This window comes from Hemiscyllium ocellatum, chromosome 5 (genome assembly GCF_020745735.1).
Source record: "Hemiscyllium ocellatum isolate sHemOce1 chromosome 5, sHemOce1.pat.X.cur, whole genome shotgun sequence".
Lineage (NCBI taxonomy): Eukaryota > Metazoa > Chordata > Chondrichthyes > Orectolobiformes > Hemiscylliidae > Hemiscyllium > Hemiscyllium ocellatum.
The window spans coordinates 47570507-47589050 of NC_083405.1; the positions used below are offsets into that span (position 1 = coordinate 47570507).

The following is an 18544-nucleotide window of genomic DNA, read 5'->3' on the forward strand; positions in this document are numbered from 1 at the left end:
TCAACATGCAGTTGTGCCCTGTTCACAAGAGAACTGCTGGAAGTTGTTCTACAATCCTTAAATTCTTTGAGAAGGGTAAGAATGCCCTTCTCAATGATTATTTTCTTACAATTTGATGTCCTTACCCAGGATGGAGTATAGCTGTTGTCACTAGAGCTGCTGGCGCTCCTCACCTTAACTTGGTCATTACTGTATCAGTACACAATCTGATTTTGTCAATGTTATGGTCACCAAAATAACAAAGTCTGTTATTTTGTTTAATGATGGTTCTCTAAATTCTTTTGATGCTGCAAACGCTTTCATCTGAAGAATGACTAAATGTTGAATGTTAATACAGTCATACAGCTTTGTGTAACAAGTGCTTATTAGAAAAATGGACAAGTGTTCAGCAAGCTGAACATTTGCACCTTGATTGTTAAAGACAGAAATTCCCACTAAATATTTAAACTTAACAATTTCCCCAGAATTCCCATCTTGAGGAATTCAAATTCCCGTTGTTTCAATGGATCAAAGGCCATTCTCCTTTGTGCGTTTCTTAAAGCTATCTGCTTTTAAGGAAAATAAGCTAAACACATCGCAGTTAATTTACAGTTTAAGTAAGTTCTTTATCTGATGACATTTAAACATTTCATTCTAAGAACATTAGTCATAACCGATATATCCTGCTTTTGAAGTCACTACTTCTCCTGTGTTTAGAATTGACCATCTGAGAATGTTTCTATTTTAGTGAAGTTATTTCAAGCAGGTTCTCTGAATAGCCATGTTCCAAAGAGTTGAAATACTTTGTAGGATAATTCTTTTCGTACTTCTCAACTTCAGAAGAGCAAAAAAGACAAAAATAAAAATTAAATAATTTGTAGCACCAGATGGAACAAATACAGCAGAACGCCACTAATTTGAACCGGTTGGAAATGAACACAGTTCTTGTGAGTAATTTATTCTGACTAGTGATTCATCATTCAAGATTTGATATATGGATTCTGATTGCTGTACAGAAGATGAAGGAATAGCATCAGCAACCATTTATGTTTTTAGACCAGAGGGAGAATTGTCATTTAAGTATTGTTTTACAGATAACACAACATTCCAAAGAGTAGACAGTCTGCAGTCAAGAGGTCTCCAGCACAGAAAAAAGGCTCTCTCAGCTCATTGCCTCCATGCAACCACCTAACTATTTTATTCCCATTTTCCAGTCCTTGTCCTGTAGTCTTGTATGCCTTGGCAGCACAAAAGCACACCTAGATACTTCTTAAATGATATGAGGGTTTTTTTTGCCTCTTTCACCCTTGCAGAGCAGAAGTTTCAGATTCCCACTACTGTCTGGGTGAAATAGTTTGTTCCTCACATCTCCTCTCAACCTTCTACCTCTTGCTTTAAATCTATGCCCTCTGGTCAGTGGTCCCTCCATCAAGTAGAAAAGTTTCTTCCTTTCTCCCTACTCTATCTGTGCCCCTCATAATTTTATGCATCTTAATCATGACCCCTCTTAATTTCCTGTCCTCACTGGAAAAAAACCCCAGTCTGTCCAATCTCTGTTCATAACTGAAACTCTCAAGTCCAGGCAATATGCTGGTAAATCTCCATGTCCTCTCTATCCAGGCTTCTCTGTATTCTATAAGTTTCAATCAGAACCTGCCCTTGTCCTGCTGAACTCCATGAAGAACAGACCCAAAATTCCCAACTACTCATATAACAAGCCATTAATCCCTGGGATCCTTCTCGTTTCACTTCTCTGGACCCTTTCCAATGCCAGCACATGTTTCCTTAGATATGGGCCCAAAACTGTTCACAATATTTTAAATGTGGTCTGACAGCTTCAGTAGTACATTTCTGTTCTTGTATTCTAGCCCTCTTGAAATGAATGTGAACATTGCATTGGCCTTCCTAATTGCCAACTGAACCCGCATTTTAACCTTGAGAATCCTGAACTAGGACTTCCAAGTGCTTTTTTGTCTCAGATTTCTGAAAGTTTTCTCCATTTAAAAAATAATATACACCTCTATTCTTCTTACCAATGTGCATAATCTCTCACATTCCCACTATGTATTCCAACTGCTTCTGCTTTGCCCATTTACCTAGCATATCCAAGGAAGGCCTTGTGCAGCATCCCCATTTCCTCAACACTACCTGCCTGTCTACCTAGGTAAAAACAATGACTGCAGATTCTGGAAACCAGATTCTGGATTAGTGGTGCTGGAAGAGCACAGCAGTTCAGGCAGCATCGGAGGAGCAGTAAAATCGACGTTTCGGGCAAAAGCCCTTCATCAGGAATACAGGCAGAGAGCATGAAGGGTGGAGAGATAAGTGCCTGCCTGGCTTACCTATCCTTGCGTCATCTGAAACCTAACACCAGTGCCCTCAGTTCCTTTGTCCGGTTCATTAATAACATGAATGGGTGTGGTGTGAACAATGACACCTGGGGAAGTCCTCTAGTCACCAACTGCTATCCTGAAAAAAAGATCCCCTTATCTTTACTGTCTGCCTTCTTCCAGTCAGAGAATCCTCTATTTGTACCAGTACCTTGCTCCTAAGACCATGACCTGTGAACTTATTCAGCAACCTCCTGTGTAGAACCTTGTTGAAGGCCTTCTCAAAATCCAAATAGATCACATCCACTGGCTCTCCTTTGCCTAACTTGCAAATGCAAGCTTTAACTTATCAGCATGACTTTCGGGCTTGAGGTTTTTTTTCTTTTGGATCTACCAATCATCTGAACAGGTGTACACCTAATATTACTGCTGGTTGTTCAAGATATTGGTCTGACTATGTGGTCTAGTACTCTGAAGTTCTCATGGCATGTTTTACATAAAAGCTGACAAGTCTTTGCTGTTAACCTGGGGCAACAGTAAGTGGCCATAGCACCCATAAGTATTGTGATCAAAACTTTATGTGTTGAGACTAGTGGTGATTGTATGAAAACTTAACATGCTTTGTCTAGTAAGATTACAAATAATTAATTTGAATCTAAATAATGACAGTGTAACAGCAGTTCATAGTTTGGTATATCTGCTAATTTCTAGATATGAATTTTGTTGTTGGGTCTCAAAAATATAATGCTATCGTTCCCAAACTTTCATGAGTTATTTTAACAAATACTTTACCAAATAGTTTTTGATGTTGAAAGAGCTCTTCAGAAAAGTTTTGCTTTGAAAATAAAACTGTTTCATAATTTTACCATGCATTGGACCATTTTATCCACAAATTGTTTTGATGACAGAATAATAGTTTATTACAGTAGGTCGCAACTACAGTAAAAAGAAGTTCTTAGCAGTTGAAATGGTTGATATGGAAATATAAAGGGCCAGATCCCTGCATATCAAGGCTGAGTATCTGCTTGAGTCATATTTCAAACTGGATTTTATTTGTTTAAAAGCCGATCAGCTGAAATGATAAATTTCCCAATATATGGGGAAGAAATGGTGCAAATCCAGAAATGTTAAAAGGGATGAACAGGTTAGAAAGTAATTACAAAGACAAATTTGATTTAAAGTTTTCTGTTGAGAAGAATTGCATACAAAAGCAAAGACAACTGGACCATAAATAAGACATACTGTGCAGTTTCGCACTGGAGGCAAAAGTTTATAGTCCTGTGGATATTTATCAGAATGTGGAGACTAACTTGCACAGAAAGGTGCACTGCTGAAATCAAGAGTATTTGAGGGGAATTTGATGATGGTGCTTAACATGACAGAGGGAATAGTTGAGGTAAATTTGAATTACTTCTCATGTTGTATAAATTGAAGTTATGAGATTATAATCTTAATTAAAGAACACAATACATAAAAGGAGAAACTGAGAAAAATCTCTTCATGCAGAGAGTTTTCAAAATATCAAATCCTCTGCTACAGTTGATAATTGATGGTAAGATGATTGTAAAAATAAAATGATTCTGGTTAATTAATTTTTAAAAAAAGAGCACAGGGAGAAAGCAGCAAAATGGGAGTAGTTTAAGAAAATAGCAAGTTTAATATCAGCCCCATGGAATTAAATTCTTCAGAGATGGAATAAATAAACTGCTTTCCCCAGATTTAAGATTTCTTCATTTTGGAGGGGCGGGGTGGGGGGAATGTGAGGAGAAGATTGGGGTAATTACGAGTTTAAAACAAACCACATTGTCAAAAATGGCTTGTTACAACTAAATCACTTTTTCTTTAGGTTAAACTTTTTCCGAGATGTTCCAGACTTTAGAATCTTGGCTTGCGGTGGAGATGGAACAGTTGGATGGATCCTAGATTGCATAGGTGAGATTGTTAGCTGTATTAGACTCCATCAATATACCCAGGATGATGGAAAATAGTTGGCAATTTCCAAGATCATGACAAATTGGTTAGTATCTGAAATATGTAATTGTGCCAAATTCTTAGATCAAGGCTCTTATATGATTTTCTTTCTGTTTTATGGCCTAATCTAACCACTGTTTTTATTTCAGAAAAATGGATGGTCTTGGGTGCTGAAATTTACAACTGCAGGGGTTTATTAAATGGTTATAACATTCTGAAGGAATTCTAGGGATTCAAGTAGAAAGAATAAGCCATGTATTGAATAAAACCAACAAAGGGGTTTTTAGATCCCTGATGTTATGGCCAGTTTATTTTTTAAATAAAGTTTAATGTTTTAATGTATAAAGTTTGTAATTGCACCTCCCAAAAAAAAACACACCTTTATTTAATTTCACACACTCCACTAATCCATCTCTTAAGAACTGTTCGATTTGAATTACTTTTACTAAAGGGGGAGATGATGGTATGGTGCTAACATCACTGGACTAGTAATCCAGAGTATATTGCACTGGGGATGCAGGTTCAAACTCCCACATGTCAGTAATTTAAGTACAATTAATAAATCTGTGATTGAACTAACAATAAAACTACTATTGTTTATAGTAAAAACCCTTCAGCTTCACTAATGTTGTTAAGGGTAAGTCATACACTATCCTTACCTGGTCTAACCTAGATCTGACTCCACACCCACAGCTATGTGGTTGATACTTAACTGTCCTCAGAAAAACCCAGCAAACCACTCTGTCCCTGAGGCAGGATCAGCAGGAGGCTGGAAGAACACAGTAAGCCGGGCAAAATCAGGAGGTGGAAAGGTTGATGTTTTGAGTGTAACCCATCTGCAGGACTGCTTCCTGTCCTGTAGAAGGGTTACACACAAAACATCGACTTCTCCACGTCCAGATGCTGCCCAGCTTGCTGTGTTCTTCCAGCCTTCTATCTGTCCACTTCAAATTCCAATGTCTGCATTTTTTTTGTCTATATCTGAGGCAAGATCCTCAGACGATAACTGTTGACATTTTCAGCAATGACCACCTTCAGTGGAAGAAAAGAATGTGATTTGCACTTTGATTTCATAGCAGTGACTTTTTTTTTCTATTTTAAGTCAGTGAATTTCTAATAAATGTAAGGTATAAATTGCATGGCTTGATACAGTTAAAGAATGGTCTACTAGAAACAAGAGCATTCTTAATGTGCTGCTATATTAAAAACCTTAAATAAAGCTGTTCCAAGTTGTCTTTGTGATGATACAAGTAAAATAACAAAAGAAACAAACAAGAGATTTATAACACCATCCTAATCCACTCAGACACAAGTACAGCAGTCAAACTTCATTTAGAAGCCCATCATAGAAAATGCCAGATGACCTGCAACAAGGAAAAGATTAAAATACAATAAAGTGTTTCTGCGTATTCATGTGTAAATAGGATTAATTCATATTTTAACAAAAAAACTATAAGATGCAAATACAACTATTAACTATGAAATTAAGTTCTGCAATTCTCCCTCATGGCTCAGCAAGTTTATCATGGAGAGTAATTAAGCTATGTCGACCAGATAAGGTTTGATCTGTAGATCTGAGCAGACGTACCAGCAAGAGTACTACAGTTGGCCTTAGTGCTCCTATGCTGAAAAAGTCGAATTAGTCGGACAATAATCCTGCCATGATCTCTATCCTGCAACCCTAACTGGAGAAACCTGTTTGTACGTATCAAATAATATCTGAAAGACAGGCCCAGCTAAGCCATTTTTGTTTGTGTCTCAGAAACCTTGGGGAGCTGTTATGAATCAGTCAGCTGGTGCAGCAGGTCTGCACCTGTTTCCCTTCTGGTAAGGAGAAACCAACGATCCCTAAACAGAAATTGTCCCTCCTGTTAAATTTCATATAAATTTTGATGTTAGAATTAGCCATCCCCTGAAACCCACCCGACACCAATTGCTTTGTATAAGTACTTGTAATAGTGTAAATGCATATATAAGATTAGATCAATTATCACAAGTTAATTGAGGGCAGAACTTCTAATTCATCATTCACATCTAATTCAAACTGCTAAAATAACTGTGGTAATCAAGAGATGCGGAGAACAGTCTTTATTAATTCATCATTCATTTTATATTAATAACGCCTACATTTTGTTTAGACACAGCTAGGTTTTATCCTTAGTCAGATAACCTTTCAAACTTCAAGATTTGCGACTAAAATATTATTCAGTTTGTATTCAGTAGTTGGATTGGATTAACTATTTTTCCCTTTAATGAGACAATATGAACCATCTTAAGCATGAACATTCGAGAAATTGCAAAACAATTTTTTGTGGGGATGAATCTGTACCTCCTTTCCACCAGGAATAATGGTGTACTATTGCAGATATTAAAACTTACAAACATCAAACATAAATCAATAATGATTGCCGAATATTACTTCCAACAGTAAAACATTCCTCAGGGTAATTGGAATATACAAAGAGGACCTATGTTTTGTTTGGCTGGATAAAAAATATTTTCAGCGGATTTCTTAGTTTCACTTTTACAGAATGTTAAAAACTGTGACAAGGCACAGCTCTGTTCATGTTTTGTAAAATATTTGCTTGTTTCATAGACAAAGCAAATTTGCCTCAACATCCTCCAGTGGCAGTTCTTCCACTTGGAACTGGCAATGATTTGGCAAGGTGTCTTAGGTCAGGCGGAGGTAAGAAAGGAAATCTCACTTACAATATTTTCGACTGTTAATATGCATCTTGGTGCATTGTTTCCTCTAGGTTATGTGATTCTCTCAAGATCAAATAAACTAATGCAAAAGATTGAAGAATTTTAGGTTTTTTTTGCAACCTAATTTAAAATAGTTTCCTCTACTCAACAAATTCCCATGCCCCCTTTCTCTCCTCGATCAAATTCATCACTACAATATGTTGAATTATTCATACCAGTTTGCCATCCATTGACAAAGTTAAAAATCACACAACATCAGGTTATAATCCAACAGGTTTATTTGGAAGCACTAGCTTTCAGCACACTGCTCCTTTATCAGCTGGTTGTGGAGTATAAAACTGTAAGACACAAAATTTATAACGGACGTTTACAGTGTGATGTAACTGAAATTATATATTGAAAAAGACCTGGATTATCTAAGTTTCTCATCTTTTAGAATGACCATGTTCGTTTCAGTTTTTTTATGTAGAAAGCCCAGAACCTTTTTAAAAAGTTGCATTCTCAAGTCCCTTTTGTTAAAGTTCACTTGAGAATGTAACTTTAAAAAAAAGGTTCTGGGATTTACATATGAAAGAACTGAAACCAACATGGTCATCCTAAAAGATGAGAGGCTTAACAAACAATCCAGGTCTTTTTCAAAATATAATTTCAGTTACATCACACTGTAAACTTTTGCTAGAAATTCTGAGTCTTACGATCTTATACTCCACAATCACCTGATGAAGGAGCAGCACTCTGAAAATGAGTGCTTCAATAAACCTTGTGTTCTGTGATTTTTAATTTTGCACACCCCAGTCCAATACCAGCACCACCAAATCATCCATTGACAAGACTTTTAAAGTTGTCTGTCTTTTTTCAGGTGCAAGGACACTAAAATGCACCTTTGAAATTCTGATAAAGGATTTAGATTTTAATGTCACATTTACTGGAGTTCAGGAATACAAGAGTACAGTGAAAAGTGTCCAAAGTTGGCATTCCCCAATATAATCTTAGTATACAAAAAATAGGATTAAAAATAGGAGCAGAAAAAAAGAAACAATAAAAACACATGTCCAAATCCCTCCCCGACTCTGCCATGAGACCTCATTGCCGGGAAAGCAAAGCCACAAAACGCATCCCTCAGTCTGTGAACACTCAGGTACTCTGGGTCCTTGCATATCATTGCAGGTGGGACACCAAACTGTTCTTCGCTGACATGAAATTCTGTAGTTTTTGTTGATGAAGTCATTTTTTTTGTGATTTAAAAGCTAGTTACTCCTAGATGGTGCACCAGACATTCTTAATAAAATTGCTTACCTTTCGGAATTCACTTTTGGTCTTCATGGCAGTGATGACAGAGGAGCTGTAACTTTGCAGGATTATAGCTGCCAGTGTTAGGTGGAAGACCTTCCAGAAAGAGAAGTTTTGTGCTCCATTGAAGCACAAGTGGAGAAGGCAATGGGAAAGCACCTGAGACTTCCCTTTGCCCCCGTCAAATATGGACAATACAAACAAATGTTATGAAGACTACAGCGTGAGCGGGGATCAACACCACTTGCGGCAGCACTTCACTAGGTCAGAATGTGCGTGAACTGCAGGGGTCCTGCTAATATTGCTGCAGATGGGCAACATTGAAGGCTGGCTTAACCAGGAACACAAAAACAAGGTGATTCAATGTCACTATATTCCGAAAGTTTGGAAGACTGTGACCACTTACACTACTTACCTTGCAACTTGCATGATAACAGTTTTTATATAATTAACAAATTTTAACTTGTTTTAATAAAAATTTTCATAGTTGAAACTTGGATATATTAAAAAAATGAATGCGAGAAATTGTTTTGGAATAATACGTAATTAGGCTGTTTCTTTTACTAATTTACATTTCTGCATATATAGATAAACTTGAGGGGACACTTGAGCCATAATTTTGGAAAACCAATGCAATTTTCTGGCTTTTATGTACATTGGAAGGTCCATCACTATATTTAACAGTGATTTTAAATGATGCAGCCACATACAGCACACTTCACTTTGTCAAGAATGAACCAATGATTTTCCAGTGTAATTGTCACATTGACCTGCAGGCTTTCCATGTTCACTGAATAGGTTGTCTGCTGCAGTTAGGACAGAATTCTTAACAACTCATGTCAGCTCTGTAGTCCTTAGAATGGAAGCCTCTGTGAAATTGTTATCTAAGGCAACAGAGAAAATATGAAATACTTTGAGAAAGCCATTTTTTGAAGTACAAATGTAAGAATTTCTTTCTCTTAGTCTATTACCTTCAGTATTTTAAAAAAAATCTTTTTCACCATCTGTTCTACTTAAAACAGTTAAATTGAGATAATAGAGGCAATAGTAATTGGGTGCACCCAGCATGAAACCCCACTTGCTGAGAGCACAAGCTGGTTAATCGTGGACTCATTTTCTATTAATTTCAAAGTCCCTTCCACCTCTTGCTTGCTGGATGCACTTGACCACAGAATTAGCTCTCAAACATTAATGCAAAATGCAATTGCAGCACTGAGCTTAGTTACTGTGACTGAATGGCTTAATGATTTCTAAGGCTGTTTTGTAGCACATTCTAATTTATTTTAATCTATTGACCAATGTATTGACAGCACTGCTGTGAGATAGAATCAGTTATATTTAGATCTCAGAGAGGAACCTTGGAGTGTCTTTGAGTATTAACTTTCAACCTTATGTTTTTCAATTGTATGATGTCATTGATTTGTCATCATCCAGCCTTTTAACCAATATGACCAATTTGTTTTTGTTCTACTGTAAGGTTACGAAGGGGAAAGTCTGATGAAGATAATTAAAGATATTGAGAACTGCTCAGTGGTCATGCTGGATAGATGGAAAATTGAGGTGATACCACATGACAAAGAGGAGAAAGGAGACCCTGTACCTTATACTATTATCAACAACTACTTTTCTATAGGAGTGGTAAGTTTATTTGAGTTATTACTATCTCAGTGGAGAATTTTTTAAATGGGCAGGCGACTTGGTTTATTGCTGCTATAATTAGTGTAGTTTGACACTAAGCCTGAACTTTCCAAATAGCTGAAGGCATTGCTGAGGGAGATGAGAGCTACCTTTTACTCTTCAAGCAGATGTTTGCCCTACCAAAATTGAAGACATATTTTAAAATTCAGGAGTTTGTTGCTTGTAAGCTCCACAAGACTTCATCTAGGAGATACTTGGTATTTCATAATGGTAAGATGGTGTCAATGTATTTTGTGAAGTTCCCTGTTGTTTTGTTTCAGCATTAATTCTCTTTCAACTTCTGAAGGTGTGTACTTCTTGTGAACTATATTTTCTGTGAACTTTTATATTTTCTATGAGCTCTTGAAATTCTGTTGGGACTTTCATTAATACAAACCATGAAGACTATTTTCCAAAATTTGCTTCCAGCACAGGCTCTTGCATGCAAATGTTTTCTGAAGGTTTTCACAATGATATTGTTACCTATTAAACTGTTTTACTCGAGGAAGAATTAGCTGTTTACGTCATCTGGAATAAACCTGAATGCCAATTAGCTCATGCACTCTTTCCATCTAAAACTGTGATTGAAGGTAAATCGGACAATTCTTAGCCAAGATTCAGTTTCAAGGTCTAGATAATAAATAAGCTAATATCTGAAACACCTCAGACTAAGCACTTTTAATCTATTGCCATCAACTAGATATTTGTTTTCGTATCCAACTGGATCTTGAGCTTGTGCTAACCACACATTAATTCAACCATTAGTCTGTCTGAAGCAAGGATTCAGGTTCTTACTGAATTCATTGTTATTATTATTGTTAAGATTATAGTGTTATTATCAGACACAGTACCAAAAAATATAATCAGTCCTTTGACTAAATATATTTTGCAAATGAGGACTCCAATTTCTAGGCCTAGCTGTATGCAGGAGGAAAACCATGCTGTAATCCCAGATGTAAAAGGATCCAATTCAGTGAATTAAATTAATAAATCTTGTTTACTTACTAAAGGCAAAAGAGGAACTGTCTCAATTTCAGGCTGTGGCCTGTTCTCAGTGAGATTATCTGATCTGGGATTCCAACAATAGAATTATAATTAGCCTCAGACTCTAAGCAACCAATGATAAATTAACCATTGCCTTGTTTGTACTGACCTTTATGTTTGTAGATGTTGGGTGACAATAGGAGCATACTTGTCTGAGATACTTTGTGAACAATTGGTTTATCAGCACCTAGTCTCAAAGTTTGTTCATTGAATAATACATGACAAAACAAAGATTGATGAATATACATTTCACACTGTCCATTTTGAGGAAGACATCATTGTCATGTGTTGATTTTAAGGACTTTATGCATTCACAGTGATTTAATATTGGCAGTTGACAATTTGTCAACAAAAAACTATAGTCTGTTAATTTACTGAGTTTGTTAAGGAGCAGCAATCTAGCTATGGTACATTAATTACTTAGGCAAAGAAAGGAAATATGCGACTCGTGATAGATGAGAATGCTTCGCTGATCCTGAACCGATTCTGTGACATGGAGCACCTGAGGTAGTGCACTCTTACGTCTCTGATATCATGCAGTTTTTCTAGGTAGGTCTTGGTGGCCTTTGGTGACAGTTGTCTGTGATCTTTACTTGAGCAGATAGCTCATTCAACATTATGAGCAACAGTGAGGGTTCATCTTGCAATATTTTCATTCTCACTTCTGCTGCATTCAGTATTTGGGTGACCTCAAAATGTAGCAATCACTGAATGATATTGAATGGCTATGGTCCCCTTATGCACCTTTATCTGTGGATTAATTTGCCATTCTTTTTAACAGCACCTGCTGCTTATTTTTCCAAACAATGAACTTTGTAAGATAAATCTAGTGTCTATTGTTGTTGATGCTGGTTCATTGGGTATTGTGACCTCACATTTTTATATGCTAGAATTTTAGGAAGTTAATTACTGTTGTAATAGCTGTAATACTGTTTCAAACAAAGTAGCCCGCTAATGGTAAATAGTAGGCAAATTTAATTTAAGGAACCCCAATCTTCAGCACATCACACTGTCCAAATTGTTTGCAAGAGATCAAATTAACTGTCCTCTGAAAATTGGTGACTGTTCATTATTGACTAAGAATACACAGATTCAAGTACCAATAGACAGCCTCTGTTAATTCTATAATAACATGCATCCACAGATATGGAATGCCATGACAAACCCTACAAAGGTCAAATTATTCACCAATAAATGTACAGGATAAATAGTGCTAGTTTGCAAGTACATTTAATCTTCCTGGATGTCACAGATGTTCTGCATCACAAACCTTGCTGGATCAGCAATTGCAGGTGTACCAGCATGCTATGATCTGGCAGTAGTTATAATCCATGCAATCAGTCAAACATCAGTGACAGAACTATTGCAGCACACTATTAAAAAAAACATTTTAAGTCATTAATGCAAAGGAAGAACTGAATACATCATTTCTTCTGAATGAATGAAACCAAGATCTCAACTCTCTTTTGTGAACAAAGAAATGGAAGTTGAAGAGGAAATGACTGACTGAAGCTCTGGAAGAGAAAGAAATGAAGCAAGAGGAGCTATGTTCTCTATTACCAATCTAGCCAAAAGATTGTCAGTTTATAGAGAGTTCTGTAGCATCTCGCTGGTAAACTATATCAAGCTCAACAGGAGCAGCTACAGAAGCAATGGTGTCAGTCCAAAACATTGCTTGAGAAAATTACAGATCTACGAGTAAAAAATGAGGTCTGCAGATGCTGCCTGGCCTGCTGTGCTTTGACCAGCAACACATTTTCAGCCAAAATTACAGATCTACTAAAACAGCTGGAGATGTGTAGTATTTACAGGAAATTGTAAATCATTCATGAGACAATCCTATCAAAGTAACTGTCAGCACTTATGCTTTACTGAAAGAATTCAGATGGAACATGGAGGAAAACAACCAACCAGTGAAGCAAAAAATCAAAGATACGGATTGCAAAAAAAAAACAAAAAGGAAAAAGGTTGAAGTTGACGTCAAAAGCAGGTTATGAAGGAGAAAATATATTTAATCAACAGAAGGCTAAAATATTGATAAGGTTTGGAGAATATAGGGCTGAAAATGAAATGCTTCAAAATAAGCTGGCAGGTCTTAAAGAACGAGGAAAAAATGAGGTCTGCTGATGCTGGAGATTAGAGCTGAAAATGTGTTGCTGGTTAAAGCGCAGCAGGTCAGGCAGCATCCAAGGAACAGGAAATTCGACGTTTCGGGCATTGCTGATGAAGGGCTTATGCCCGAAACGTCGAATTTCCTGTTTCTTGGATGCTGCCTGACCTGCTGCGCTTTAACCAGCAACACATTTTCAGGTCTTAAAGAACAAAATGTTAAATGTCAATGAGATTTGGACCATTTAAAATGGCTTGAGAATAAAATGAACCAGAAGTAAATCTGGAAAAAACTTGGCAGTAGTGCATCAGGGTATATAAATTCTGGAGCATCAATGACATCCCTTGAAAGAAAAACTGGGCAGCATAAACAGGAATGACAGACATTATCACTGACTGTGAGAAATCAATTGTAACTCCAAACATGCCACCATTACAAGGTCTGTGCTTTTAGCAAATATGTTTTTGGGATTCATAGTCTCATGAATTAAACCTCCTTTTGTAAAGAGGGGATGTTATATCTGTATGACAATGTTGCAGCTCTGCATGGCACTTAGTCTGATTCGGATATGTAGACTGCACAAACACATATCAGTTGGCTTTCTGTAATATTCGTATCACAACTTGTAATGTTTGTTACTGAATTGAACAGATTAATATTTATAGTTAATCACAAATGGATAAGAGGTTGCTAATGAGACCATTATTGTTAACTTGACAGAGAAATGCAAAGAACTAAGAACAAAATGCATTTGATAATTATACACAAGGAAATATGCATAAATATATCTATCTGAATCAAAATGTTTATTCAGTCATGCTTCACATCAATGCTTTGAAATGTTGGACCCCCTTTATTATGTTCACAGTGCTTGATGTGCTGATTACTTCCAGTATTTTGGTTTGAATGGGGGTGATGCTTGTGGTGCAGTGATAATCCCCCTACCTCTCCTAGGAGGCACAGTTCAAGTCCCACCTGCTCCAGTGATGTGTAATAACATCTCTGAACAAGCTGAATAGAAAATATCTATACTTTCTATGAAGTCTTGCAAAATCCTCCTGTTATCCTTCCTCAAAGTATAAGAATACAGTGACAAACTGTTCCAATATTTGTTTGCTCATCTTGAGAACTGCCTCCCTGTCTTTTTCAGCATTTTGTTCTTATTTCAAACTTGTAGTATCTGTGGTATATGTTATTTTTATTAATTATACTCATAACTTTTCCAATCTGAATTAAAACAGATGTTTTCCTAAAGAAAGTTGAAGTCAAATCTATCTTGTTTATTCTGTAATCCAGATCAAGTTTCAAATTATAAAGATAACTTTATAAAACACCCTCTATATGAAGAAAAGAATTGAACGTTTATTTGAAGTTCATAGTGGTGAGAGTGATAACGGGTAAATTGTCTTACTGAGAAAATAATTTTCTGTTCGTGTTATTTGGAGTAATTCTTAATACCAATCAGAGCACAGTGAAATGTTGAACTCATGCCATTTTAAAGATTGGCTTTACCATAAGAGCATAAGACATAGGAGTGGAAGTCAGGCCATTCGGCCCATCGAGTCCACTCCGCCATTTAATCATGGCTGATGGGCATTTCAACTCCACTTACCCGCATTCTCACCATAGCCCTTAATTGCTTGTGACATCAAGGATTTATCAATCTCTGCCTTGAAAACATTTAGCGTCCCGGCCTCCACTGCACTCCGTGGCAATGAATTCCACAGGCCCACCACTCTCTGGCTGAAGAAATGTCTCCGCATTTCTGTTCTGAATTGACCTCCTCTAATTTTAAGGCTGTGCCCACAGGTCTTAGTCTCCTCGCCTAACGGAAACAATTTCTTAGCGTCCACCCTTTTCAAGCCAGGTATTATCTTGTAAGTTTCTATTTGATTTCCCCTTAACATTCTAAACTCCAATGAGTATTTAGATTAGATTACTTTTTAGATTAGATTAGATTACTTACAGTGTGGAAACAGGCCCTTCGGTCTAACAAGTCCACACTGACCCGCCGAAGCGCAACCCACCTATACCCCTACATTTACCCCTTACCTAACACTATGGTCAATTTAGCATGGCCAATTCACCTGACCCGCACATCTTTGGACTGTGGGAGGAAACCAGAGCACCCGGAGGAAACCCACGCAGACACGGGGAGAACGTGCAAACTCCACACAGTCAGTCGCCTGAGTTGGGAATTGAACCCGGGTCTCAGGCACTGTGAGGCAGCAGTGCTAACCACTGTGCCACCGTGCCGCCCACTACAATCCCAGGATCCTCAGCTGTTCCTCATATGTTAGACCACCATTCCAGGGATAATCCGTGTGAATCTCCGCTGGACACGCTCCAGTGCCAGTATGTCCCTCCTGAGGTGTGGGGCCCAAGACTGGATACAATACTCCAAATGGGGCCTAACCAGAGCTTTATAAAGGCTTAATAGCACATCGCTACTTTTATATTCCAACCCTCTTGAGATAAATGACAACATTGCATTCGCTTTCTTAATCACAGATTCAACCTTTAGAGAATCCATGACTAGCACGCTCAGATCCCTTTGTACTTTGGCTTTATGAATTTTCTCACCGTTTAGAAAGTAGTCCATGCTTGGAATCCTTTTTTACAAAGTGCAAGACCTCGCATTTGCTCACATTGAACTTCATCAGCCATTTCCTGGACCACTCTCCCAAACTGTCTAGATCCTTCTGCAGCCTCCCCACTTCCTCAGTACTACCTGCCTGTCCACCTAACTTCGCATCATCGGCAAACTTCGCTAGAATGCCCCCAGTCCCTTCATCCAGATCATTAAGATATAATTAATCTTTTAAAAGGAGAGAATTGATAATGTCACCCTTTAGTGAACAGACTTGACATATGCTAGAAAGCAAGGCTTGAGTGTAGATCAACCATATGGTTAGCAAACTGATCAGTGCTGAGTTGGCTGGTCTTGGGAAATGCTGCGGGGGGCACAATTGTTAGGCTTGTTGCTTTTTGAGAGGCAGGGAAGATCTGTTTGAGTTCCAGATTCCTATCAAGTGGTTCTGCGAAGAAAATTTAGACGGATCCTAAGATGTGATTCAGTCTGCTTGGGCTGGTTACCTATTCAATAGATATCCAACATTTAGCCTGCAAAATTCAGCTCAGAAATGCCTGTAGTTTGTGCTTTCCAATTTGGTGTTGCTTGGCCTTTTACTTGGCACACATTAGGTGCCTTTTTTAAAAGTCAGTAGTCTAGTATTAAAACTAGTGTTGAAAGCATACAATAGCAGATCATTGTACCATCATCGTATACTGCTAATTTGACACTAATGGTGCCATTTTCACCTGTACCATTGCCGATAATACCCTCTCTTAAGCACAAACACTGAAACGTATTATCAACAACAGGAAGTACCTCTCATTAGTGCTATTTGAAGAGGTCATCAACCACTCAAATAGCTCAATAATTTCTACTAGTTTATTTGAGATTCAGAAGAGCTTACTGATATGCAGAGTTGTTTAAATTTTCTGCATCTGAGTGGTCCTGCACATAGAGAAGGCTTTAGCTCTTGTCTGAGGGTTCTGGGCAGAGCACTTGCTCTCAGTGTGCTTTCTGTAATTTCTGTCCCAGAACAGAAGACAATCCATCCATAGAGGCAAGAGGAGAAGGTTACGAAGGACTCTTGGCGGGAGGCCGTGTCCATCCAGAGTCTTTAGGAGAGATTGCTCTTATACTTTCTGGCTGAGATTGAGGTGAGATTTTCATTTTGCAAAGGAGATGGACAGCATGTATATAATGAGAGCCATAAACTCCACAGAACACCATGAAACAAATTTTCATCATGCTCAAACAATAGTTCCATAGCTTAGACCATAGAACATAGAACATGGAAAAATACAGCGCAGTACAGGCCCTTCGGCCCTCGATGTTGCGCCGACCAAATCCTACCTAACCTACACTAGCCCAATAACTTCCATATGCCTATCCAATGCCTGCTTAAATGACCATAAAGAGGGAGAGTTCACCACTGCTACTGGCAGGGCATTCCATGAACTCACAACCCGCTGCATAAAGAATCTACCCCTAACATCTGTCCTATACCTACCACCCCTTAATTTAAAGCTGTGTCCCCTAGTAACAGCTGACTCCATTAGCGGTAAAAGGTTCTCAGTGTCTACCCTATCTAAACCGCTAATCATCTTATACACCTCTATCAAATCTCCCCTAAACCTTCTTTTCTCCAATGAAAACAGCCCCAAGTGCCTCAGCCTTTCCTCATACGATCTTCCTACCATGCCAGGCAACATCCTGGTAAACCTCCTCTGCACTCGTTCCAATGCCTCCACATCCTTCCTATAGTATGGCAACCAAAACTGCACACAATACTCCAGATGAGGCCGCACCAGAGTCTTATACAACTGCAACATGACCTCAGGACTCCGGAACTCAATTCCTCTACCAATAAAGTCCAGTACACCATATGCCTTCCTCACAGCACTATTTACCTGGGTGGCAACTTTCAGAGATCTGTGTACATGGGCACCAAGATCCCTCTGCTCATCCACACTACCACGTAGCCTACCATTAGCCCAGTAATCCATCTTCTTGTTACTCCTACCAAAGTGAATGACTTCACACTTAGCTACATTGAATTCCATCTGCCACCTTTCTGCCCAGCTCTGCAACCTATCTATATCCCGCTGTAACCTGCCACATCCTTCTTCACTGTCCACAACTCCACCGACCTTTGTGTCATCCGCAAACTTGCTCACCCAGCTTTCAAGCCCCTCCTCTAGATCATTTATAAAGATGACAAACAGAACGGTCCCAAAACAGATCCCTGTGGTACACCGCTAGTAACTGCACTCCAAGATGAACCTAGTCCATCAACTACTACCCTCTGTCTCCTTCCAGCCAGCCAATTCCTAATCCAAACCTCTAATGCACCCTCAATGCCATACCTCCGTAGTTTTTGCATTAGCCTACCATGGGGTACCTTATCGAACGCCTTGCTAAAATCCATATACACCACATCTACTGCTTTACCCTCATCCACCTCCTTAGTCACCTTCTCAAAGAACTCAATAAGGTTTGTGAGGCACGACCTGCCCTTCACAAAACCATGCTGACTATCCTTGATCACATTATTCCTATCCAGATGTTCATAAATCCTATCCCTTACAATTTTCTCTAAGACTTTGCCCACAACAGAAGTGAGACTCACTGGCCTATAGTAACTCGGGCTGTCCCTACTCCCCTTCTTGAACAAGGGGACCACATTCGCTATCCTCCAGTCTTCTGGTACTATTCCCGTTGACAATGACGACATAAAAATCAAGGCCAATGGCTCTGCTGTCTCCTCCCTAGCTTCCCAGAGGATCCTAGGGTAAATGCCATCAGGCCCAGGAGACTTATCTATTTTCATCCTTTCCAGTATGGATGAACTCTGTAGTACTTGAT

The 18544-nt window shown here is 38.3% G+C and overlaps 1 protein-coding gene across 2 annotated transcripts in view; it reads left to right on the forward strand.

Moving 5' to 3' along the window:
- Positions 1 to 18544, forward strand: part of dgkb (diacylglycerol kinase, beta) — a 729492-nt gene that overhangs the window by 304440 nt on the left and 406508 nt on the right. For both annotated transcript variants that reach the window (XM_060825438.1, XM_060825439.1), the window contains exons 17-19: positions 4156 to 4241; positions 6877 to 6966; positions 9754 to 9914. In XM_060825438.1, coding sequence (XP_060681421.1) covers positions 4156 to 4241; positions 6877 to 6966; positions 9754 to 9914 — 337 coding nt within the window. The remainder of the gene's footprint in view (positions 1 to 4155; positions 4242 to 6876; positions 6967 to 9753; positions 9915 to 18544) is intronic.